The sequence below is a fragment of the Callospermophilus lateralis genome, chromosome 3 (genome assembly GCF_048772815.1).
Source record: "Callospermophilus lateralis isolate mCalLat2 chromosome 3, mCalLat2.hap1, whole genome shotgun sequence".
NCBI classification, from domain to species: Eukaryota; Metazoa; Chordata; class Mammalia; order Rodentia; family Sciuridae; genus Callospermophilus; species Callospermophilus lateralis.
Window position 1 is genome coordinate 72,001,769 of NC_135307.1, and position 26,274 is coordinate 72,028,042.

The window sequence follows — 26,274 nt, forward strand, 5'->3', positions numbered from 1 at the left end:
AACCTGTAAGCGGTTGGGATTACATGGCTATGCCACCACATCCGTCTACCTGTTCTCTTTCTCCTTATGTAGTTCTTCTATTTTGAGACCAGGGTCTGTGGTAGAAAGATAGAGAGGTGGTAGAAGAGAAGAAAGGAGAAGAAGGTTTAAAAATTAAAGTGTGATTCCCTCTATCTTACTGTTGTACTGCTGTTTCTCATCCAGCTTCCAGGAATGGGTGAAATACAGATGATTCAACTTGGGACTTTTCAACTCTATGATGGTATAAAAGTGTACATTACCACCATTCCATTCCTCACTTTCAGTACAGTTTTCAACAAATTATATGAGATATTCAACACTTAATAAAATAACTCTCTTATTAGATGATTTTGCTCAACTATAGGCTAATGTAAGTATTCCGAGCATGTGTAGGGTAGACTCAGCTAAACTACAATGTTCAGTGGGTATTACGGGTTTGATACGTGGTATTTCCCAAAAGCTCATGTGTTGATGAAGAAATGTCCAAAGGTGAAATAATTAGATCAGAGAACTATAACCTAATCAGCGAATCAATCCATTTGATGAATTAGTAATTCAGAAGAGCTACTGTACTGGGTGATAACTGTAGTCAGGTAGGGTGTGGCTGGAGGAAGAGGTCACTGGCATACCTCTGCAGCTGACACCTCTCGATGCTTCCTGGCTGCTACAGGGTGAGCAGTTTCTACCACATCCTTCTGCCATGATGTTCTGCCTCACCTCTGGTCCAGAACAATGAAGTCAGTTGACCACAGACTGAGACCTCTGAAACTGTGAGCCCAAAATAAATTTTTCCTCCTCTAAGTTGCTCTTATAAGGTATTTTGGTCACAATGACAAAAAGTGTCTAACATAAGAGGTTAGGAATATTAAATGAATTTGGGGTGGGGGGGTAATGAGATCCTTTCTCCAGATAAAATACAAAATAGGGCTAGGGATGTGGGGGGGGTGATGGCCACATCCCTAGCCCTATTTTGTATTTTATCTGGAGAAAGGATCTCACTGAGTTGCTTAGCATCTTGCTTTTGCTGAGGCTGGCTTTGAACTTTCGATCTTCCTGCTCAGCCTCTCAAGCCTCTGGGATTAAATTATTTTTAACATGATATTTTTGATTTACAATTGGTTTATTAGATATAATCCCATCGTAAGTCAAGGAACATCTTCATTTTATGCCAGACTATTCCTCCTACCAGTAAAAATTATAAACTCTGGACAAATCTAAAAGCTATCACCTCAAGAATGACCAAAGTCAGGCAGAAACTGAAAATATTCACACATTAAAGGAGAAAAATATGCTTGATGATATACACATTTATCCAAGGCACTTCCCAAATATGGAGGACACACTCAAGGGAAAAGGGTAGTCATGATGGGCTTGGAAGCTAGAATAAGTGATCATTGATCAGAGCTCTCAGAAGGGCTGAAAATTGAGCAGGGAAATCCCATTAAGAAAGAAGCCATGGATGAGTGGGTGGGGGGAATCCCTCATAGCTGCATACAGACTCTCAAATCCTTAGTTGACTCCTGAAGTGCACATGTGCTGGGCAAAAATCCAAGCGAGCCAGTGAAAAGCAACAGCAGGAAGTCTGAAAGAGCTGAGTGAGATGGCAACAGCTGCGGCCTGATACTGGAAAGACAGAGTTAAGGATTCACATCCCTTGTTTAGAGGGGATTGGTAAACAGTTTGAACATTCTATTGAAACTCTAGAAGGGACACAGCTTAAGAATAAGAACCACATCCAAAAGCTAAGGACTGTGCTTATTAATGTTGACCCTATTAAGATTCACCTCGATCCTAATAAACTCCAGGCTAAATTAGCCAAAACTTACTCAAACCTGTGGTTAAATGCTCTACTCTTGAGCTGCAACCCCCTGCTGACTTACTTAAATCTGAAGAGATCTCAGAAACCAATTCCATCATTTTAGTCTTTTTTTTTTTTTTTTTTTTTTTCCACTGCGACCAAAATACCCAATAAAACAACTTAAGGAAGAAAAGTTTGTTTGGGGCTCAAGGTTTCAGAGGTCTCAGTTCATAGATAGCTGACTCCATTGGTCTGAGCCCAAGATGAAGCAGTACCTCATGGGGGAAGGGCCAGGCAGAGGAAAGCTTCTCTGCTCATGAGGATATCAGGAAGGGGAAAGGGGTGGGTGGACAGAGAGACAGACAGACAGACACTAAGAATTTGACTCTGCAGGGCAGATGCACTCTTCTAAGGCAAGCCCCCAATGACCCACTTCTTTCAGCCACAGCCCACCTGCTTAAAATTACCACCCAGTCATTCATTCAAACTAGGATGGACTTAGGATGGACTATTTAGGTTACAGTTCTCACAATCCAATCATTTCACCTCTGAATACTCCTACATTAATACCTCATATCCAAACCTATTTTGTTGCTGTTGTTTTAAGAACAAGAGCTACTTCTACATGCACTACTTTTTACAATGTTCACATCGCTATCTAATAACTCAACCTAAAGAAAAGGCCACAGATTTGTTTAAAAACTCAGAGCAATGAATAGAATTATGATTGTTGGAATCCTACTATTTTCTACCCAAATACTATCTTGTTTTCCATTCCTTCCATGAGTAAATACTTCATGGCAGTGGATATACACACACACTTCTTCAGTAACCAGTACAGTTAAGGAAAATTGGTGCTATGTGTTTCATATGCAAAAATCAAGGGACTTGAGCATGTGTGGAATCACCCTCATATTTTTCTCAATGTCCAAATAAATGATCTTAAGGATTCAGTTTTTCCATTAAGATCCATACTTCTATTATATGTAGATAATTTACTGTCGTGTTCTCCTGCTCTGACACTTCAAATATCTCTTTTAAAAATTGATGGGGGGTGGGGGCTGTGGTTGTGGCTCAGTGGTGAGCACTTGCCTCACACATGTGAGGCACTGGGTTCGATCCTCAGCACAACATAAAAATAAATAAATAAGGATGTTGTGTTCATCATTTAAAAAATAATAATAATATTAAAAGTTAAAAAAAATAAAAATTGGTGGGGCAGGTTGGGATATGCCTCAGTGGCAGAGTGCTTGCCTCAAAAGTATGAGGCACTGGGTTTGATCCTCAGCACCACATAAAAATAAATAAATAAAATAAGAGTATTGTGTTCATCTACAACTACAAAAATATTTAGGAAAAAAATATTGGTGGGTCCAGGCATGCTTACACCTGTGGCTTACACCTTTAATTACAGTGGCTTACACTTTTAATCCCAGTGGCTCGGAAGGCTGAGGCAGGAGGATCTCAAGTTCAAAGCCTGCCTCAGTAACTTAGAGAGGTCCTGAGCAACTTAGGGAGACCCTGTATCAAAATAAAAATAAAAAGGGCTGGGGATGTGGCTCAGTGGTTGAGATCCCCTAGGTTTAATCCCTGGTACCAATAAATAAATCAATTAATTTAATTAGTTAAAGAATAAAAATTGTCGGGAAAGGAACACAAAGTATCTACAAAAAAGTTACAATTCTACCTAGTTTTGGTCTATATGAATTAAAATGTGTAGCTACATAATTGCCCAATAATTACAAAATTTGTAACTACATAATTTTGGTCATGATCTCTCTGTAGGCATTCCATTATCCTCCAGAACAAAAACTATTCCATTATATTCAAAGCCCCAACTGCAAGATGATGAAATGACTTTTCAAGATTGCCTTTAAAAGAGCTTACTAAGAGGGGGCTGGGGTTGTGGCTCAGCAGCAGAGCACTTGCCCACACTGGTGAGGCTCTGTGTTCGATCCTCAACACCATATAAACAACAACAAACAAACAAAATAAAGGTTAATTTTTTAAAAAAAAAAAAAAGAGCTTCGAAGAGTCAGGCATGGTGATGGTGGCACATGCCAATAATCCCAGCACTCAGGAGGCTGAGGCAGGAAGATCACAAGTTCAAAGTCAGCCTCAGCAATTGAACGAGGCCTCAAGCAACTCAGTGAGACCCTGTCTAATAAAAAGACCTGGGGATATGGCTCAGTGGTTAAGTTCTCCTGGCTTCAATCCCTGGTTCCACCCCCCCACACCAAAAAAAAAAAAAAAAACAAAAAAACAACTTCCTAAGAATGATCCCAGAACCTCTCCCATGGCATGTAAAAACAGCAAAAGCCTCCTCCAGCAACCACACATTTTCCATATTCCTCACCATGCCAACATCTCTCTCCAATTGTTCAGAAAAGACCAGGCTACTAGGAGGAATGTTAATTTGGCAAAGAGGGTCATACCAGAAACTTATCTGAACAAATCTCTTTGACTGTTGGCTACAGCAAGTCTTCCTGCCTGTACCTGGGGGCAGCAACAGCTTAAAGATCCACCTCCAGGACCGGGCTGAGTAGTGCATGTGGCTCTTCGCATTCCACATGCTTTGCAATCCCAGGCACTTCCAGGCAACACTCAGCATTTCTCTGTCAGCTGCCTTATTAATCATGAACGTCTTCTACTGTCCACTTTATAATTTAATATCATTCAGATTTTAATGTCACCATTTACCCCTCTCCTACATAAGGAAGAATCCTTGACTGTTTAGTAGTACCTCAGGGATTAAGAATACCCAGCTCCTACAAAGCTCAACATATGCCTCCCTATTACCCAGAAATGTACCCAAGGGAAATTAGTACATCTGCCCACCAAAATAAACAGCAGCTCTATTCATAACCAAGAGTGGTACCTACCCAAATGTCCATCAACAGAATAAATAAATGAATTATGGTACATTTACACAATGGACTGCCACACACAATTAAAATAACAAACTACTGATATATATAGAAAATGTGTATGAATCTCAAACATGTTTATGAAAGAAACCATGAAATTCAAGAAGAAGCTAAACTAACTGATAGTGACAGAAATCAGAATGGGGAAGAGGGGTATGTACTGACTCTGAAAGGAAGCAAAGAAATTTCTGGGGTGCTAGGAAATGTTCTATTTCTATCTAGGAAGTAGTTTCAAAGATATATATATATGAAAATTCATTGAGCTTTCCATGTGATTGGTACTTTACTGTATAAATTATACACTTCAGGAAAAAGTATAAACTAGATAAACAAGAATGCCCAGACCTTAGTCCATCCTGACTTAGTACTATAGATGGCATTTCTCTTAAAAAATGAGAATGGTATTTCCTGGATAGCAAATGCTGTCACCACAGAACATGCAGCTATCAAAGCTGCTCCACTGGCTAATGCTCAATCTGCCCAAGTGATGACCTAATTGCTCTGATTTCATTGAAAAAAGAAGGGATGGTAAACATTGATCAGATAGTAGAAATTCTTGGGAATTGCTCAAAACTTTGGGATACAATGGAAACAAAGGCAATCTGATAAAAAAAAATGTTGAAGACATTAATGATTTGTTAAAAGTTATTTAACATTGGAAATACATATCAGTTAAGGTAGAAGCTCATAGACAAAATACTACCTAGGAAACCAATCTTAATGCCCTTGCTAAATCACATGCAAAACAAGTTTTATTACCTCAACTACAAAAAGTTACACCAAATCAACATCTATTCCCAACAAACTTGGAGGGAAAATTGGCTCAATTTAGACAGGATATAATTGCCTCATAACAATCAGCCCAACCTTCTGAAAAGCAATGAAGGCAGTTAGAGGGCATTTTCTTCAACCACGGATTCTGGCAATCTCTTGATACTCCTTGGAAGAATCCATCCAACGAGTGTTGGTAAGTGACTCATTCTTTTTTGCATTATGAATTAATAGAACTAAGTTCTACAGTAGATAAGTGATGGGGAAAATTCAAAATTTGATCACAAAGCAGTAGACTCATGTCTTGCCTATAACTAACATAACCCAGGATTTCTGATAAAAGAAAATTCAGGAACTCCTCAAGGCCCTTTGAACATTTACAAATGGACTTGATAAAAATACCCAAGTCTTCAAGCTATAAATGCATATTAGTAGTAGTCTGCAAGTTATCAAAATGGATAGAATGTATTCCTTGATGAAATGCTACAGATGTTACAAAAGGAAAAATTGCTAGGCTTTATATTCCCAACACAGGGAATTCCTCCTTTCCTATCCAGTGATTGCAGAACTCATTTTACTATAACAGGCATACAGGAACTCTGCCAAATTTCTTTCCTAACACAAAAACTTTATTCTCTACTCAGGAAAAGTAGAAAAGAACAAATGGAGACAATAAAACTAAAACTGTCCCAATCAGAATTTGGCAAACTATAAACCGTGGGACAAATCTGGCTTGCAGTCTGTTTTCATTTGGTTTATGAGCTAAAAAAAATGTTTCTTATATGTTTTAGAGGTTTGTAGGAAAAAAAAAAACAATATGGAAGTTGAAGGGAGATAATAGGGTAGAGAAAAGGGACCAGATGGAGGGAGGAAAGGGGAAATACTAGGGAATGATATTGGCCAAATTATATTGTTATATTGTGTATATATAAGAATATGTAACAACAGATCTCACCATTATGCAAAATTATAATGCACCAATAAAAGAAAGAAAATAAATATTACCCTAAAAACACTATGAAATATTTGATAGAGACCATGAGAATATTTATTATGTGGCCCTTTAATGAGAAAATTTGCTGACTCCAGGTCTAAACCACCAAAAATTCTTAATCGGTCTTAATATTTTGCCACTAGTGTTAACGGTGTTAATGGTCATGCAATCCCTTCCTTAGAGCTCACACAAATTCTCCGTAGGACATCATGTATAGGATGTCCTAAGCAATTAAGAATAACTGCATGGTAATACATATTTTGTCACATGTAGTTCTAGCTAAATACTGTCAGAAGCTAATCTAGTATATAGTTTTATGCCCAATCTGTACAAATCAACTTTCCAACCAAGACGTTGTCCAAACCTTTAAATTACTTTTAGGTCAGTGATTTATAGTGCACTAGAAATCAGTATGTACAAACTCTTTCTATCCCATATGCATGTTCCCTTGCTTGTGACTTTACAGTTCTTCTCATCAAGAGATGAATCTAATTCTCTACTCCTTGAGCATACGTTTGGACACGTGACTTGATTTGGGCAACAAGGCATTACCAACATGACATAAACAAGACTTAAACCACTAACATATTGGAGTTTGCCTCTTTTGCTGCCTGTAGGAACCCTCAGATCATTTTCACGTGAATAAGTTTGGACTAGTTTGTTGGACATTGAGAAACATACGGCCTAGTTACCTTCATTTTCTCCTGAGGACATAATTTGTAGAATATTCTATATGATTAGAAATAAACAGCAACTACCAGACATGTAACACCATCAGCCGTCAACTGACTATAAATTCCTATTTAGGCCAGACAACATTATATGTAACAAAGATGTCCTAGCTCAACCCAGCCTAACTGCTCATCCATAGAATGAGTAAATAAATGTTGTTTGAAGATAGCTAGTTTGGGATAGTTTTTCCTATAGAAGATGCAAACTGATCCAGTGCAAAGATGCTTTAGAATGTTATTGGAAAGAGCAATTTCAACTCCTCTTGACAACAGGTACAATTAACCCCACGAGTCCATATGTCACAAAAAAATAGAATTTCTAATTCAGACCAATGGACAGCCATTGGACATCCATTGCATCCAAGAGTGGATGCAAATTGAGGCTAAATGCAAAGCCTCCAGAAGCTGATTGTTTCAAGACACAAATGACCTGAGACCTTCAGGTTAAAAATTCAAAATTACAAATTCTACCCAAGACAATGAACAAACCAGAACTTTTTGTTATGTCTAAACCGACTTGTTAATGTGTAATAATGAGCTTATCGTTTTACTTCTCAGTGACACCAATTTTGCTTACCTGCTAAACAAAATTACCTTTTATGCTCTATATACCGATCATTACAGTTATCATAGTTCTTTGGAACAATACAAAGCTTAAAGTAGGAAAGAATGACTAATTGTATGAGATGACATAAATGGTAGCAGTATTTGTATCAGTAATCCTTTATTCTTCATTCTTGGTATGTTGCTAGGAACCTCATATCAACACATAACTTCATTTTTTTGCTGACATCACAAATGGAAGAAAAATAGATGTGTTTAATGTAACACCTGTATTTTCTTTCTTTCGGGGTGTGTTGGAGTTTCCTGGGTACCACTGTCTCTGGAGCTGTCTTTTGTCAGACCTTTAAATTACTTTTACGTCAGTGATTTTCAGTACAATCTCTTTGTAGATTAACCTCTCACTATTTTAAGCAGCATGAGATCTGTCTTAGTTTTTGAGAGGCTTCTATTTGATTTCAGTGTACACATATCTAATTATAAATTAGAATAGTTTGATCACAGAACATTTATAATCCAGATAAAGCACAGAATAACAGTTACAGAGATCCAAGAATCAGCCAGAATACTATAATGATGAGGAGGTTCAGAGCTGGAAAGGTCCTTAAAATTACATAGCCCGACACTTATTTTACATTTGATTTAACTCAATCCTGTCTGTCGTATTTTCTTTATCCTTCCCCATCATTCTCTTCCCTTATTATTTAGCCATCCCCCCATACTTTTAAAAAAAATACATGTCTTGTTTTTAAGAATGAGTGAGATCATGAGTTCATCTGTTAACCCTACCTCTTTCTGGACCTGTCAACTATTTCCAACTCCAGACATCACTCAAATCATGGGAGTAGGACTGGGGCTGAAGATGTAGATCAGTGATAGAGTGCTTGCCTAGCATGCAAGAGGCCCTGGGTTTGATCCCCAGAACTGGGGCTGGGGGGTGGGAATCATAGGAATAGCTCGCTTAATGCTAATAAACTACCCTATCAAATATATGACCTGATCATTTCACATACACATTAGAACATGCAACAAATTTATCTAGGTTCAGCTTGGTTGTTATAAGTATACAGAATTACACACAGTTAATATTATACCCACAGAGAAAAGTCAACCTAATCACCTTTTAAAATTATCCCGAGTATCTATAATATCTGTATATTTCCATAATCCATCCAACTGTTAGGGAATATGACCAAAGAAAATAAAAATATTTAGCAAGCTTATTAAGAAATCCCATACAACCATCCTGATGGTAAAAATACTTCTTAGATTACAACTTATATGCTTACTTATAATGTAACACCTTGTGAAAAGCAGACAGGCCATGTTCGGAAAAAATAGGATACAAAATGTTCACTAAAATAGTCATCACTGTCCTAATAAGTAAGAAAAAGACACATTTTCAACTCTTAGATACAGATCATATCAAGTGAGCAGCACCAGGCCTGTTCTTTGTGACTTCTAGACACCAAAAACTATTTCTGGGACTCCTCACTAGCAACTCTGAAAAGTTGAAGCCTGTTCAGTTCCTTGAGAAGTCTCACAGGGGTGATCTTTCAGAGAAAGAGTAGTCTATTGATGTGCTTGAGATTTTTAACCTTGGTTAGAGACCCCTAAATTTGAGAGATAAATGGTTGAAATTTTAACTGTAAACCATGCACGATACAAGCCCCAGAAAAACAGCTTCGTTTTGATGACTGTTTTGGTAACTATTGGACCATCACATAACTTTATATTTATTGGCATCAAAAGAGGGCATCTTTACCGTGGATAATATGTACTACTGTTTCTAGGTAAACACTTCAGAAAGAAAAAAATCTTAAACACACACACACACACACACACACACACACACACACACAAGCAGATAACTCACAAAGGTTTGACAGTCTGAGTCTTAGATATTGTCATAGTCTCCTAGGTAGGTCAAATAAAAAACTGGCTTTAAAAAATTTTCTTAACTATAAAAATAGAATTTCTCATTGTTTGCTTTTCTCTACTACATTTTTCATAGGGTCTTTAAAATCACTGTGCAATTGATGTTTGATAATCAAATGATGATTCTATACTAGCAAGGGACAAAATTCCTTATGGTCAACTGTCCTCCAGGGAAAACAAATGCCCAAAAGTGGGGAATGAAAGATCCCAATGTGGCAGCCCTCGTGGCCTCCAAGAATTGATATTACACTGTATATGCCAGTTTCCTTCAGACCTTTATTAAACAGATGCATATATGGATATGGCAGAAAAGAATACTTCAGTGAATTTCGTCTAATATTACACAAATACTAAGAATTCTGTTTGCCATTATTATCCAAGACACTAATCTATAATGAAATGTTATCGCATCACAGCATCTTTTAAATATAGTGTTTTTGGACTGGAAATAGTAGTCTACCATGAACTCAGAAATGCTTATTTTCTTTTTAGGAAAATATTTAAAATTTTTAATAGAAAAATGAGATATAAAGATATATGTTTATAATTTAAAAAGAAAAAATAAGATACCAGAAATATGCAAGTGATAAGAAATCCACTGGAATAATCATATTCTGAAAATAAAAATATTTATTCTACATTCTATTAAAGTATATGAAGAGCAAATTTATCTTACGATTACCCTAGTGTTAAGGCACATTTGTCCAGCAACATCAACTTTGATTTTGATAGACATGACCTCTAAATGGCAGGTATCCTAGTGTAATCCAGAAGTTGAAATTATAAAATAAAATTTTAAACTTACAAAATCAAAAGTGCCATTTATTTTACATATATAGTATTATTCTAAAAGGATATGCAGTGGTTGGCAGAAGAATATGTACAGGAGTAACCATGAACAGGAATAGTCCTATCAAACACAAAGCTGGTGAACAGTTATTAAGTTTTTTTTAAAGAAATACTTAGGTGTATGAGAAGTAGAATAAACCAAAGATTACACTTTTACCCTAAAGTTAGAGAAAGCAGGCTTTCTATAGTTCGGGGGAAGGGAAAGAAACCACTAACACCTTAAAAAAAAAAAAAAAAAAAGCCTTGGGAAGCCGGGGCGGGTCCAGTGGTGCATACCTATAATCCCAGTGATTCAGGAAGCTGAGGCAGGAGGATCACAAATTCAAGGCCATCCTTGGCAACTCAGCAAGATCCTGTCTCAAAAAAAAAAGGGTTGTGGATGGTGTCTCTGAGTTCTATCTCCTATAGCATCTCTCCCCCCAAATTAAAATAAATATGCTGTGGGTTAAAACCAGGAAATGAAGCAGGTAATATTTAAAACAAAATAGCACTTAGGGAGGTTTCCCCAGCTTTCACCCTATCCAAAGTATCCTCAAGGAACATCAAAAACAAATCAAGCTTGAATGTGTCATGTACTTTCTAAACAAAGCTCTATACTTTACATCAATCAATTTAAAAAAATCAAGATCCACAGAGCAGCATTTTCATCTACTTGTTTAAAAGAATCTATTTTTAGCAGAAACTATTTTAAGTGCCACAGTAAAGAAAATAGGTTCTAAAATGAAACCTAAAGCATTTCACTAACCAAATACTGGAGAGAAGCTCCAGAGGCCGTAACACAAAAGGAAATACATATGGAGAGCTGATACATTTCTGAGTTTCCAAAGGTCTTCAGGGAAAAGAAATCCCCGGACCATGGGCTACACTAGAAGTTTAAGGAATTCTACATGGCTCTTTAGTAATTCTCAACTTTGAGTGCATACACACTAAAATCGTCTGAAAAGGTCTTTTTTTTTTTTTTTTTCATTTTTAATACCACTGCTTGGACTCTATCCAAGATCAATTAAATCAGAATCCCTGGTATGTAGCCCAGGCATTAGTAATTTTTAAAAGTTCCCAGTGGTTCTAATGTGCAGCCAGGGCTGAGACCCACTAAGTAACCTAGAAAAACTCTTGAGTCAAGGATGATTGTAATTACTGTGTGTTTGGACTGTGTGGTGATAGAAAGTAACATTTCAGGGAGATATTTTTTTTTTTTTTAACTCATGTTAGGATGCTCTTCTCAAGTGTTTACTCTATAGTGTTGGATGCTAAGACCCCTCAAGATTCAATAACAACATTTATCAAGCACTTACCTGGTGCCAAACACTGGCACCACTTTCCCACCTCACCCTACCCCATTTTACTGCCCTCCATTAACACATTATCACTAATCTCCATTATTCTGCAAAAACAATGATAAAACCTATTAACCCAAGCCAGCTGATGAGGAGGGCTTATTTGCCCATCACAGAGCAGGTAGGTAGAGAAACTGGAATACAAACCCACACATGTCTAATTAAAAAGCCATGCTTTTAATATTATGTATTTATGTTTTGAAAGGTAGTTCAGCCACAAGTTTCACAGGTTTATGATGTATAAATATTTACCCAGTCGAAAGAAGGCATATAAATAATTAATCTCTTTCAGAATCCTTTTTCCACTAACCAAACAAGTTCAAATACACAGAAACTATAGTCATCCTTAACTCCTGTCACTTAGCCATAAATTCCTCTCCTGGAAACCATGTTAGCAGTTTTTTGTTTATCTTTCCAAAGTTACTTAATGTAAATACAAGCAATCCATGTAAGCATATGTGTATATAGACACCATACATTCGGGGTTCTCCCTCCTCATTTAAAACTAGAGCAGCATAGTCGACATACCATTTTGTGTATGGATTATTCCACATTAACATTGTATCTTAGAAAAAAATCCCATATAATGTATACATTTAAAACAATTTTTTTTGTAACATGTAATATTCCATTGAACAACTCTACTGTTACTCTTACTAACCAGTCTATTATTGATAGTCTCTATACTACTTCTAGTTTTTTGCTGTTTAAAAAAAATGTAGGCATGAACCTTGAGTTACATGACTTCACAAGTATGGACAGATAATTGTACCTGTAAAATATATTCTTAGATGTCAAAAGTCATGCCCTCCCCACTATTCCATTTTACTTTAGGCTTCAGAGAAACAACTCACAGCCAGACTTATGATGATTTATATTTATTTTATTCAAAAACTTTATCTAAATACCAAAATTGTACTTTTCATCTGAATAAAAAAAAAATTAGAAATGTTTTTTCAGAATATGCTCAAAGACCAAAGCAGCTTGAGGGGGTAGTTTTAAGCCAAAGTGAAATGCCTTCATAAATATGCTGGTTCTCACTCCCCACTCAGAAGGTATCTGCCCCTGAGGACTCCACATCCCCCTGTATGGTGCTGACGCTCAGGGACTGAGAGCAATCCTCAGGTTTCATCGAGGGCAGCGTCACGGACATCTTGGCAGGCGACATCTGAGGAGTGAAGAGTGGCATTGCCTCACCACCTGCACAAAGGAGAAGTGTATTCAGTGACACCAGCAAATCTTGACTATTTTAGGTGCTTTTCCCCTTCTAAATAATAGGGGTGGGGGACCAAAACAAGGACTGCATGTGAGAGAAATACTTTTCTCTAGGTGCTCAGCATCCATCAAAGAACTAAAACACACTTTCCCCTCCTTTCCTCCCTTGCTTCTAAGCACTTAGAGAAAACATTTTAAAGTATACAAGTGTTAAAAAATGGTGCAGTGAATTAGACAAAGGGGAATGAAAGGAAGGGAGGGGAAGTGGGAATAGGAAAGACAGTGGAATGAATCTGACATAACTTTCCTATGCTCATATATGAATACACAACCAGTGAAACTCCACATCGTGTACAACCACAGGAATGGGATCCTAATAAGAATAAGTTATACTCCATGTATGTATGTCAAAATATACTCTGCTGTCATGTATGCCTAAAAATAATTTAAAAAATATTTTTAAAAAAGTGATGGTACAGGGCTGGGGTTGTAGCTCAGTGGTAGAGTGCTTATCTAGCATGTGTGAGGCACTGTGTTTGATCCTTAGCACCACATAAAAATAAATAAAATAAAAAGTATTGTGTCCATCTATAACTAAAAAAAATATTAAAAAAATAAAAAGTGGTGGTACAGATGATAAATGCCAGATAAGACTAGGCAGGGTAGTTAAGACCTAGTCTCTGAAATCCAGACCAAAGATCTTACTGGCTGTGTGACTTTGGGGAAGTTATTCTAACCTCAAGTTAAGTTTCCTCATATGTGAAATACGATAATATATAAGGAAAAAATAATATTGGTAAAGAGCTCAACAACAGAGCTTAGCACTTAGTAAGTGCTCAAAAACTGAGAGCCACCATTACCACTGAAGGATATTCACTGCTATCTATCACCATTATCACCATTAAGTAAATAGCCAGTCCACTACAAAAACCCATTGTAATAGCTGGAAAACAGGGTTTGTTATTGGTTATAGAGAAAATATGATGTTTTAAAAAATATAAGTTAGGTAAAAGCATCTGAAAGCAAAGGTTGCCCAGGCACTTTGCCCTTCCTACTACTCACAGAGATGGACCTTCGACTCAGGATCATGCCATGAATAATCATTACTGAGTGTCTGCTATTAATTAACAGAACTTATATAAGGGAAACAATATCAAAGAAAAATACTTAAGTGGTTATTCGAATATTATTGACATTTGACTTGGAAAGCAATTTTCTAAAAAACAGATTTTTCATTATCTTTATGTTTAATCAAATATGGAAAAAAATTCCACTCCATGATTGAGAGCAATATTATTATTGCCTAATATAGAAGATGGTTGGTAGGCAGAGAGGAGCCAGCTTGAGATGAATATACCTATGTTTAAAAAAAAATTCAGAGTTCATTACATATGTATCTCATATCTCTATCTGCCTTTACCCGAATTCACTTTTCTAAGTTTTTAGCACATTTTTAACTAACAAATAAAGAATGCCACCTTGGTATTATTTACAACTACAAAAATCCTCATTTTAAATTTCATGGATTTACTATAAGAACCTTACAAACAAATTCTTGTAACAACTCTTTGTGTGTATGTGTGTTGGGTGGGGTGGGGTGCTGGGAACTGAACCAGAACCTTTTACATGCTGGGCAAGAGCTTTCAATAAGCTATATTTCCAGTCATTTTTATTTTATTTTAGGATGGGGTCTTGCTAAGTTGCCCATGCTGTCCTTGAACTTGTGATCATTCTCCTCAGCCTCCTGAGTAACTAGGATGACAGGTGTTCAACACCACGCCCAACTTCTTAAACAATCTTAAAGAGAGTCATAGTTATTTTCTAAAATCCCTTTGTTTTTTAAGTTGTTTACAAAGTAATAAAGTGGAACTTTCCACCAATTTTTTTATAGGGGATACAGTAAAAGACAGTTGGAGATGACTCAATCATAATTGTCCTAGATCATCAAAACACTTGTAAATGGCAAATTCCTTTCATAAAAGGAAATCTAACAAAGACTATTTCATTTGTTTATTTTCTTGACAATATTAATTTTACTAAGTTGAAACACAGGCATTCATGAATACTTTCTCTTTTTTTGTTCTAATTAGTTATACATGACAGTAGAACACATTTTGATACATCATATATAGATGGAGTATAACTTCTCATTCTTCTGATTGTACATGATGTAAAATTACACCAGTTTGTAATCATATATGTTTATAGGGTAATATTGTCCAATTCATTCTGCAATCCTTCCTACCCCCATACCCCTTCCCCTCCCTTCACTCCCCTCTGTTAAAGTACCTCTATTCTTCCCTAGTCACCCCCACCCTTGAATGTGAATTAGCATCTGCATGTCAGAGAAAACATTCTGCCTTTGATTCTCTGGGTTTGGCTTATTTCATTTAGCATGATATTCTCCAGCTCCATCCATTTACTGGCAAATGCCATAGTTTCATTCTTCTTTAAAACTGAGTAATATTCATATATATATATATATATATTTTGAAGGACACCTAGGTTGGTTCCATAGTTTTATCTATTGTAAATTGAGCTGCTATAAACATTGATGCAGCTGCATCACAGTAGTACGCTGATTTTAAATCCTTTGGGTATAAACCAAGGAGTGGGATAACTGGATCAAATGGTGGTTCCATTTCAAGTTTTCTGAGGAATCTCCTTCTGCTTTCCAGGGTGGCTACACCAATTTGCAGGCCCACCAGCAATATATGAGTGTACCTTTTTCCCCCCACATCCTCATTAACATTTATTGTTGCTTGTATTCATGATAATTGCCATTCTAACTGGAGTCAAATGAAATCTTAGAGTAATTTTGATTTGTGTTTCTCTAATTGCTAGAGATGTTGATAAACTGTATTTCTTTTTCTGTAAAGTGTTCAGTTCCTTTGCCTGTTTATTGATTGGGTTATTTTTTTTCTGGTGTTTTTTTTTTTTTTTTTGAGTGCTTTATATATCCTGAAGATTATTGCTATATCTGAGGTGCATGTGGTAAAGATTTTCTCCCATTCTGTAGGCTTTCTCTTCACATTATTGTTTCCTTTGCTGAGACACTTTCTAGTTTGTTGATTCTTGATTTTATTGATTCTCCATTTATTGATTCTTGATTTTACTTCTTGTGCTTGAGGAGTCTTGTTAAGGAAGTCAGGTCCTAAGCCAATGTGATGAAGATTTGGGCCTAATTTTTCCTCTGTTAGGTGTAGGGTCTCAGTTCTAGTGTCTGAGTCTTTGATCCACTTTGAGTTGAGTTTCATGCAGGGTGAGAGAAAGAGATTTAATTTTTGTTTTACTACATATGGATTTATAGTTTTCCCAACATCATTTGTTGAAGAGGCTATCTTTTCTCCAGTGTATGTTTTTGGCGCTTTTGTTTAGTATGGGATAACTGTATTTATGTGTGTTTATCTCTGTGTCTTCTATTTGTACTATTGGTCTATGTGTCTGTTTTGGTGCCAACACCATGCCATTTTTGTTATTACGGCTCCGTAGTATAATTTAAGGTCCGGTATTATGATGCCTCCTGCTTCCACTCTTCTTGCTAAGGATTGCTTTAACTATTCTGGGTCTCTTGATTTTTCCAAATGAATTTCATGAGTGCTTTTTCTAATTCTATGAAGACTGTCATTGGTATTTCAATTAAATCTGTATAATGCATATGGTAGTATGGCCATTTTGACAATATTAATTCCAAGAGCATGGGAGATCCTTCCATCTTCTAAGATCTTCATTCTTTTTTTAGTATTCTGTAGTTTTCAGTGTAGAGGTCTTTCATCTCATTTGTTAAATTGATTCCCAAGTTTTTTGCTGTTGTTGTTTTGAGGCTATTGTGAATGAGGTAGTTTTCCTAATTTCTCTTTCAATGGATTCATCACTAACATATAGGAACAAGTTTGATTTATGAGTGTTGATTTTATATCCTGCTACTTTGCTGAATTCATTTATTAGTTCTAGAAGTTTTCTGGTGAAATTTTTTGGATTTTCAAATATAGAATCATGTCATCAGCAAATAGTGATAGTCTGAGTTGTTCTTTTCCTATTCACATTCCTTTAATTCATTTCTTCTGTCTAATTGCTGTAGAGTTTGAAGGTCGATGTTGAATAGAAATGTCTTTGATGTGTCTTTATCTGTTTGGGGTATCAGAGTGATACTAGCCTCAGAATGAGTTTGGAAAGGTCCCTTCCTTTTCTATTTTCATGGCATAATTTGAGGAGTATTTGTGTTAATTCTTCTTTTAAGGTCTTATAGAACTCGGCTGAGAATCTGTTTGGTCCTGGACTTTTCTTGATTGGTAGGCTTTTGATGGCATCTTCTGTTTCACTGCTTGAAACTGATCTGTTTAAATTGTGTATGTCTTCCTGATTCAGTTTGGGTAGGTCATATATCTCTAGAAATTTGTTGATGTCACAAAGACTATTTTAAATACTTCACTATCCTTTTATTTCATTGTATCAATTTCATTTTTTAAAATATTTATTTTTTAGAAGTAATTGGACACAATACCTTTATTTTGTTTATTTATTTTTATGTGGTGCTGAGGATCAAACTTAGGGCATCACACATGCTAGACGAGAGCTCTGCCACTGAGCCACAATCCCAGCCCCTCAATTTCATTTTTTCATAAAAAGAAGAGAGTAGATTTTGCATCATTATAACAATATCACAAACTGTAGTACCATTTTATTTAAGGGGAAGGTAATTCTTAGAATAAATATTTTAAAAAGAAAGACTTGAAACTTAGCTCTCTCAAGATATGATAAAAACTAAAGTTAAGAAATACTAGCCAAGGTCTGGTAGCACACACTTGTAATCCTAGTGGCTTGGGAGGCTAAAACAGGAGGATTGCAAGTTCAAAGCCAGCCTCAGCAACAATGAGGTATTAAGCTACTTGGTGAGACCCTGTCGCTAAATAAAATACAAAACAGGGCTGGGGAAGTGGCTCAGTAGTTGAGTGCTCCTGAGTTCAATCCACAGTACTCCCTTGCGCCCCCCAAAAGAAATACCAAAAACCTGCTGGACACAGTGATGCAAATGTATAATCCTAGCAGCTCGGAAGACTGAGGCAGGAGGATCACAAGTAAAAGCCAGCCTCAGCAACTTAGCAAGGCCCTAAGCAACTTAGTGAGAGACCCTGTCTCAAAGTGAAAAGTTAAAAAAAAAAAAAAAAAAAAAAAAAAAAGGCTGGGGATACGGCTCAGAGGTTCAGTTCCCCTGGGTTTAATCTCTGGTATTAAAAAAAAAAAAAAAAAAGAAAGAGGAGGAGGAAGAGGAGGAGGGGGAGGGGGAGGAGGAGGAGGAGAAGAAGAAGAAGAAGAAGAATTATTAATATCACCTTATATTTTACAAAGTCATGATGCACAGTACACAAAATAACTAGGAAAGCATTCACTATCAGAACTTCTTATCCTGTCAATAAAGTAAAAAATTAACAGAAATAACAACTAAAGCCTATAGTAAATTAATATTTCACCCTATAATCAATTTAATGTTACCTTCCCCCAATTATTCTTAAGAAAAATATCAAAATATCATTCCTTGGGTTAGTCACTGATCTGCCAAAAACTACACTGATGCCAAATATTTGTCCATTAACTGATTTCAAAACACTGCTTTATACATACCTTCATTTTCTACAATACACATAAAAATTACTGATTAAATTGCTCAATGATGTAGCTTGTTTGGGGACATTCTGAGGAAATATCCATAGAACATAATAAATTCAGTCATTGAAAAGTCATTACTAAAAACAAAAATAAAAAAATAAAAAAAGTCATTACTTGCAGCTACTGCCTTATATTTATATAGCAACTCAATTTTTATAAATATCTTTCCCCCCAAAACACCTTATCTAATAGGAATTCTCGGAGACAGACAAGGTAAGTAAGACACAGATAAAGAGTGTAAAGTAGCTTTCAAAAGGCATATGCTGACTAAGTAAATATCTATGTCAATCTACTGTATGTATGGAACTAAGATGGTGCTCAGAGGATACAGAGAAAAGAGACACAGCCCCCCATGCTCAAGATGCTCATGATCTAGTGGAGAGAAACATGTACAGGGATACTTAGTTTAAACCAGAGGACTTAAAAGATGGGAAGACAAGAAGGAAAAGACAAAATAAGACAATGAAGGAAAACAACAAAATAAAATCAAGATTTGTTAATGCGTAAAGGAACTCTGAGTATTCTTAGACTGGATTGAAGGAATGGTGAGAGATAAAGCTCTAAAAGCCAGGGCAAGTCCCCTGAAAATGGAGAGTCACAAAAGATTTTGAATAGAAAAGTATATATATTTTCAAAAAGATAATTCTAATAGCTGTATGGAAAATAAGGAGAGAGGAGAGAGGTCTGTGGCAGTGGTCCACACAGAACTAATGATTCTTAGTGATGGAAAGAGAGACAAGATATTTTGGAGGAAGATTCAGTACTTAAAAACTGAATTTGGTGCTGAAATGACAGATCTGGCTAAGTAAGCAGTAACAAACTCTAACAAATTTGAGAATTACAGAGGTAAACAGAGATAGGGAGATACTGGCACCAACTGTTTCCCTGATGACTATGGATGCCTGCAAGATGTACAAATGGATTTTTCCTTGTAAGGTACTTTTAGTGATATAGAAGTAGTAGTCATCTATACAGATATACTGATTAAACTAATAGGAATTAAATTAACCTAGGTGAGAGAAAATAGATTGAGAGCAGAAACAGTGACAAAAAAATGTGGGGAAGGGCAAAGAAACATGAGTAAAGAAAACCTAAAGGGAACAAAAGGGAAGTGTCAGGATCGATAATTAGGAAGATATGCAGAAAAGTCAAACAGAGATAATTTTCAAAGTGGAGAGTCTAGAAATAATTTGTCAAATTCATAATTGAATATAACTTCTATAACTCATTATCTTTACACTATATTAAATACCTTAATTATTTGCCACAAAAATTAGGTGGTGGAAGAAAATTTTATTTAAGCAGTGGTAGGGGCAGCTAAGGAGAGAATGAAGTTTCAAGTACAAGTCCCTTTATAACACGTCAAGGCCAGGGTCCAAAAGAGGTCTTCTGTGCAGTCACTTAGCAATGATCCAACAAGACTGTGGGTATGATTGGGGGAATTAAGGTCAGACAGGATGAGAGCATAGATTCTGGATTAGGGCAGATCTGGGCTTATCTATCCATCCATTCACCAAATATCAAGAGAACACCTACTATGTCCCAGTCACTGTTCTAGAATCTGTAAAATGCAGCAATGAAGAGAATAAAAGCTCTGATTCTCATAACCTCACATGCTAGTTGGATGCAGAGGACAAATGACACAAAAGTAAGGAAATAAAAATATGATGTCAAGAAGTGAATAAATGGTATAAAGAAAAGCATGTAGGATGTAAAAGGGACAGAGAATGATAAAAGATGTGGGGAAAATTTCTGGACCCCAATTTTCTCATCTATAAAATAACCTTAGAGGGTTTTGTGAGGATTAAATGAGGTAATGCTTCTGAAGTGTTGTTGTACAGTGCTAGCACACAGAAAACACACATGCAGATCGACTCGGGCTTTTACAAAACTTGAAAAGAACTAAGAGACAATGGTCTTCAGGGTGGACTGCAGAAGGTACTCTAGTTTAAGCAAAGGGATAAAAATGTTTCAATGAAATATTATAAGAAAAAAAGTTGCTTAGCTTTTTGAGTTCTTAATATACTTTAGAAATTAGTGCTCTATCTGATGTGTGAAGGGTAAAAATTTGCTCCCAAGATGTAGGCTCTCTATTCACCTCACAGATTATTTCTTTTGATGAGAAGAAACTTTTTAGTTTGAATCCATCCCATTTATTGAGTCTTGGTTTTATTTATTGCACTATAGGAGTCTTATTAAGGAAGTTGGGGCCTAACCCCACATGATGAAGATTAGGGCCTGCTTTTTCTTCTATTAGACGCAGGGTCTCTGGTTTAATTCCTAGGTCCTTGATCCACTTTGAGTTGAGTTTTGTGCATGGTGAGAGATAGGGTTTTAATTTCATTTTGTTGCATATGTATTATGAGATAATTGTAATTTGGGGGGTTAGTCTCTGTGTCCTCTATTCCATATCATTGGCCTACCAGTCTGTTTTGGTGCTTATACCATGCTGTTTTTGTTACTATTGCTCTGTAGTATAGTTTAAGGTCTAGTATAGTGAGTGATGCCACCTGCTTCACTCTTCTTGCTAAGGATTGCTTTAGCTATTCTGGGTCTCTTATTTTTCCAGATGAATTTCATGATTGCTTTTTCTATTTCTATGAGAAATGCCATTGGGATTTTGATCAGAATTGCATTGAATCTTTATAGTGCCTTTGGGAATATAATCATTTTGATAATATTAATTCTGCCTATGCAAGAGCAAGATAGATCTTTCCATATTCTAAGGTCTTCTTTGATTTCTTTCTTTAGAGTTCTGTAGTTTTCAATGTTTAGATGGACTCTAGATAGGGCAGAGGTTGGGAGGGGGAGGGAGGGGACAGGAGGTTGGCAAGGATGGTGAAATGTGATGGATATCATTATCCAAAGTACATGTATGAAGACACGAATTGGCGTGAACATACTTTATATACAACCAGAGATATGAAAAATTGTGCTGCATATGTGTGGAATTGTAATGCATTCCACTGTCATTTATTTTTAAAAAATCAATTTAAAAAAGTGTACTATGAAAGGCCTTCAAATAATTATCCTGTTATTTTAAACTCTATTTAACTGTGTTTTAATCAAGTTATATCAATAAAATTCACCATCTTATTTAAAGGTGTTTGCTAATGTCCATTTTGGGAAGACTTTCAAAAAAATGCATTTATTTAAACAAACTAAAAATCACAGTTTCAGAACTTCCAAAGAATTTTTTTTTTTCACTAGGAACATAAAGAAAAGCATCACTTCAATTACTGTTAACAGGCAAAAAAAAAAGTTAACATTCATATCCAGTTATGGTCCACACAGAGTTTCAATTCCATTTTTTTAAAGAAAAGACATAATATCTTAATAAATCACAGGAAAGCAAATATAAATCTTCTACCTATATTAAATATAGTTTGATGCTTTTAAAGTTTGACTTTTAAAATTTCCACAGCCAAGTCATTACTCTATGATGTAATTGTTTCAACAGCTGTTTTCAGGTCTAAAAAAAGATGATTCCTTGATTCCAAGGGTTTGTAGAATGTCATTTAACCTGGCACACATTTAGGCTGGGAATGCCATAGAGTCAGACCATGTATTTGATGCTTCCTATGACATACTTTATTAATATATTTTTTAGACATTCTAAATACCAAGTTTTTGCTTTAAGAGTATTTCAAATTCAAAATAAATGTTTTTTTTTTTATGTTTTCTGTTCTTTGATACTGGATTTAGAAGACTAAAGAACAGAAAAATTAAAAATAATTTATTCTAACACAATAGCAATATGGAATTTTTAATATCCATTGAAGATGTTGCTTGTATATTTTACATATATTTTAAAAATACAATTACCATAGGCTTCTAAAAGCTTTTAGGTTTAAATAATCTATTTCATCAACAGGTTTCAGAATCTGACTCTAATCCTTAAACAGAGTGATCCACTATTATATCTCTTATTTGCAAACTGAGAGGAATCCAAACAAAACATTGTCTCCTAAGACAATATGACAGAAGCAGAGAAAGTAAGTTTTCTCAGTAGTTCCATGGAGGAGTACAGCACCTCAAACTCCCCATTTTGACTGATTACACATAACACAAGTTATATATATGCATTTCTGGTGTTCTACAAGATGAATAGGTAAGGGAATGACAAAATTTTAATTGCCAGGGTTTTGGGTTTCCCCACATTCAGATAAAATTTCATTTCTTACATGCTGTGCATTTAAAAATAAAATTTAAAAGGAAACAAAATGTAATAATCTTTAATCTAATTACAGAAAGAATCTTAACCCAGGGTCCATTGACAGGTGACTGGGGAATCTGTGAATACCCTGAAACTTCATGCAAATTATTTTCATATAGGTAGAATTTGGGAAAGAGATATGTGGTCATAACTTTCAGCATCTTAAATGGGTCTATGGGTCCCAAGTTTTTAAGAATTATGGACTTAAGAGATACCCCAGACCCAAGTACAAGTGAATCACATTCTTCTCTGAGTTGTTTTTCCAGCAGTAGTCATAAAATATTAGGAGTTCCTTTCTTGTTAATTGTGAACTCCTTATTCTCCAAAGTCACCTTGATTGCAGCACTTATTGAATTGCACTGTAATTGTTTTTTATGTGTCTGCCACTTCCTGTGGACAACATACTCCTTGAAAGCACAGACAAGGACAGACAGTTATTGACTTCCCAGTGACTTGCACAGTAGGTACACTAGCTTGAGAGTCTGCTATTCCCGTTAAATAGGTGCTCCAATAGGCCAGTGACTATCTTGTTTCTATTCAAAGTTGTTGCATGATGCTGGGCCCACACTGGACCTTGAAATGCTTGCTGAACCAGTCTTGTGGTTCCTGCTAAAAGCTTAGATTCACATTTACCAGATCTTATCTTTAAAATGAGCTGAATTCCAGCAATGTAGTTGCTTCCCAGCTGTCTGTGAGAATGTTACAGTTTTTCAGCTGGGGGTTCTTGAATCATTTTCCATCTACCCTGAGCTCATTTACTCTTACTTCAATTCCTGTGTACACTGTCCTGCTGTATTCCATTCTCCTCACCTACTTAACCCAGCCTTGCAGATTTTGCAACATCACAGCTTCAGTGCTTGAGAACTGAACAAATTCTACAATCCTTCCTGATAGAGAAGGTGCTTGGAAAGGTGATGTTAAGTATAATAGGTAATATTTTATTTGCCTCTGCTTTCCAGAATTAGTCACTATTAAACATTTCTCACTTTCATGTTTAAAAGAATGTTTTTAAAATGTTACAATATTCTTATCCCAAAATATGTCTTAGACATATAAATCCTATTACACTTTTTTGAGTTTACTATTGCTTCTGTTTTTCAAATTAGTTGACAAATGCTTATTTTAAATTTATAATTTCAGATAAAAATAAAGTAGTTCCTATAGGAAGAATAAATGTACCAGCACCTGTAAAAACAACTCTTAATTCTTTTTCCTCTAAAAAAGCAATAGTTAATCTGAAAGATTTGTTTCTTCTTATGCCAGGTTCCAGCTGCTTCACTTTGTTTAAAACTGACTTCAAAGTTTAAACACTATCCTGTCCCAACAAATAACCTTCCCCCAGATGGAATTATCCCAAATACTATCCTCAGTGCTCTCAATACCACACCTGCAGCCTTTTAATTCAACATTTTATAAACTTTCCAAAAGGAAAAGATAGATTTGTTTTCTGTCCTCAAACTTTTGCCTTTTGGAGAATTTGGTACATGGAGAGAGTTCTATACCTTGGGTGAATTTATACACATTTTAGAAAAATTAAAAACTGATAGTACTATTTCTACTGTATTGATTATTATGTGAAAGAAATCCTGAGGAAATTTTTAAAAAAACTAAACAGTTCCAAGTTCAAGAACTTTTAAAGTAAAGATCTTACTTGTAAATACAGATGCAAGGTACAGACTGGGCTCAATTTGTGTTCGATCCATATCACCTGGTGCAATTAAAAAAATCGGAAGAAATTTATTTAAGAATAGAAATAATCATGATTCATTCCTATTCAATAAAAAGAACACAAACCAAATGCACTTCTAGTTACTCTCATAAAACTAGATAAATAGAAGCCTGGCCTAGTGACTTTAATGTAAAGAAGGAAGTTAAACAACTAAATTTAATGATTGTCGATAGAAAAATACTTTACCACTACAAAAAGTAGTTGAGAATCTCCCTTCTCTCTAGACCAGCCTGGGGCTTATTGTTCAACACAATCTACATAAAACAACCAATAAAGTTTTCAGGAGCAAAGAAGAGCAATACACTATTAAACCAACAAAATTTTAAAATAGGCTGGAGGAAAAAAGTCTTTTCATGGCCAGGGAATTAGGAAGCAGACAAAAGTTAAATAAATAAAAGAGAAAAATCTGTAGCACATATACAAATTGAGTATTCCTAATCCAAAAACCTGAAATACTCCAAAATATGAAACTTTTTGAATGCCAACATGAAATCACAGGTGAAAAATCCACACATGATCTCATGTGATAAGTCACAGTGAACACACAGGTACACAAAAAATATTGTATAAAATTATCTTCAGGTTGTGTGCATAAGACATATATAAATCATAAATAAACTTTATGTTTAAAATTGAGTCCCATTCCCAAGATATCTCATTATATGTATGCAAATATGCCAAAATTCTAAAAATCCCTAAATCCAAAAAACTTCTGGTCCCAAGCATTTCAGATAAGGGTTACACAACTGTAGTTCTCAGGCCAACAAAATACCCTGGATACTAAAGGTATAGGCCCATGTTGATGGCATGATATTAACCTGTGTTCTGAAATACAGTCAATTAATAGCCATTGATAACTCTTTTCAAACAAATTCTTTGGGGCAGAATTTTAAGGAAAAATTTATAATATGGAACAGCATTTATTTTCTCATTTTTTTCTAAGATAAAAAAATCACATCTTTTATTGAACAAAAATTTCAGGTGGCTTTTTCAAGAAGATAAGATTTAAGTGAACAAAATTATAAGCATAACATATTTAATTACACTGGGCAGAATATTCTCACTAACAACAAACCATGTCAAAGTATTATAGTTATTGGAAAACTTACAAAAATTAAGAATGTTAAAATATGAAATATCCAACACAAATCAATGAAGAAAACACTGAAGCTGAAATAGAAGAGCTTTAAAAGAAAATCAGCAGCAAATACAAGATACTCGTATATTTGAAATCTACAGAGACCAAAATTGAACTCCAACTGTGATAGTTTTAAAAAACCTTCAAATGTACTAGCTATGCTTATTGTGGTATAAAATTATTTATTGTGGTATAAAAATTAGATACTATCTTTATTCAACTCCCACTCTCACTAAGTTTCAAGAATTAGAGAGGAAGAGAATATACTGCTTGGTCCCTGTGGCTCAATATTGCTGCCTTTCAGATTTTACAGAGCACATACAGTCATAGGATACAAACACAGAAACAACATGGCAGTATCACAGTATCACCCATGGAAGAA

At 35.5% G+C, this 26,274-nt stretch overlaps 1 protein-coding gene across 12 annotated transcripts in view; it reads right to left on the reverse strand.

Annotated features, from left to right (window-relative positions):
* Positions 1–26,274, reverse strand: part of Kiaa0586 (KIAA0586 ortholog) — a 183,569-nt gene that overhangs the window by 42,984 nt on the left and 114,311 nt on the right. For 7 of the 12 annotated variants that reach the window (XM_076850413.2, XM_076850416.2, XM_076850414.2 and 4 more), the window contains 2 exons: positions 24,677–24,733; positions 12,887–13,127 (listed from right to left, as the gene is read on the reverse strand). The exons of 1 other annotated variant lie outside the window; for it this stretch is intronic. In XM_076850413.2, the coding sequence (XP_076706528.2) occupies positions 12,976–13,127; positions 24,677–24,733 (209 nt within the window). In that variant the 3' untranslated portion in view covers positions 12,887–12,975. Of the gene's footprint in view, positions 1–12,886; positions 13,128–18,828; positions 18,887–24,676; positions 24,734–26,274 lie in introns of those variants that run through there. 4 more of the 12 variants (XM_076850419.2, XM_076850418.2, XM_076850417.2 and 1 more) reach the window with 2 other exon arrangements.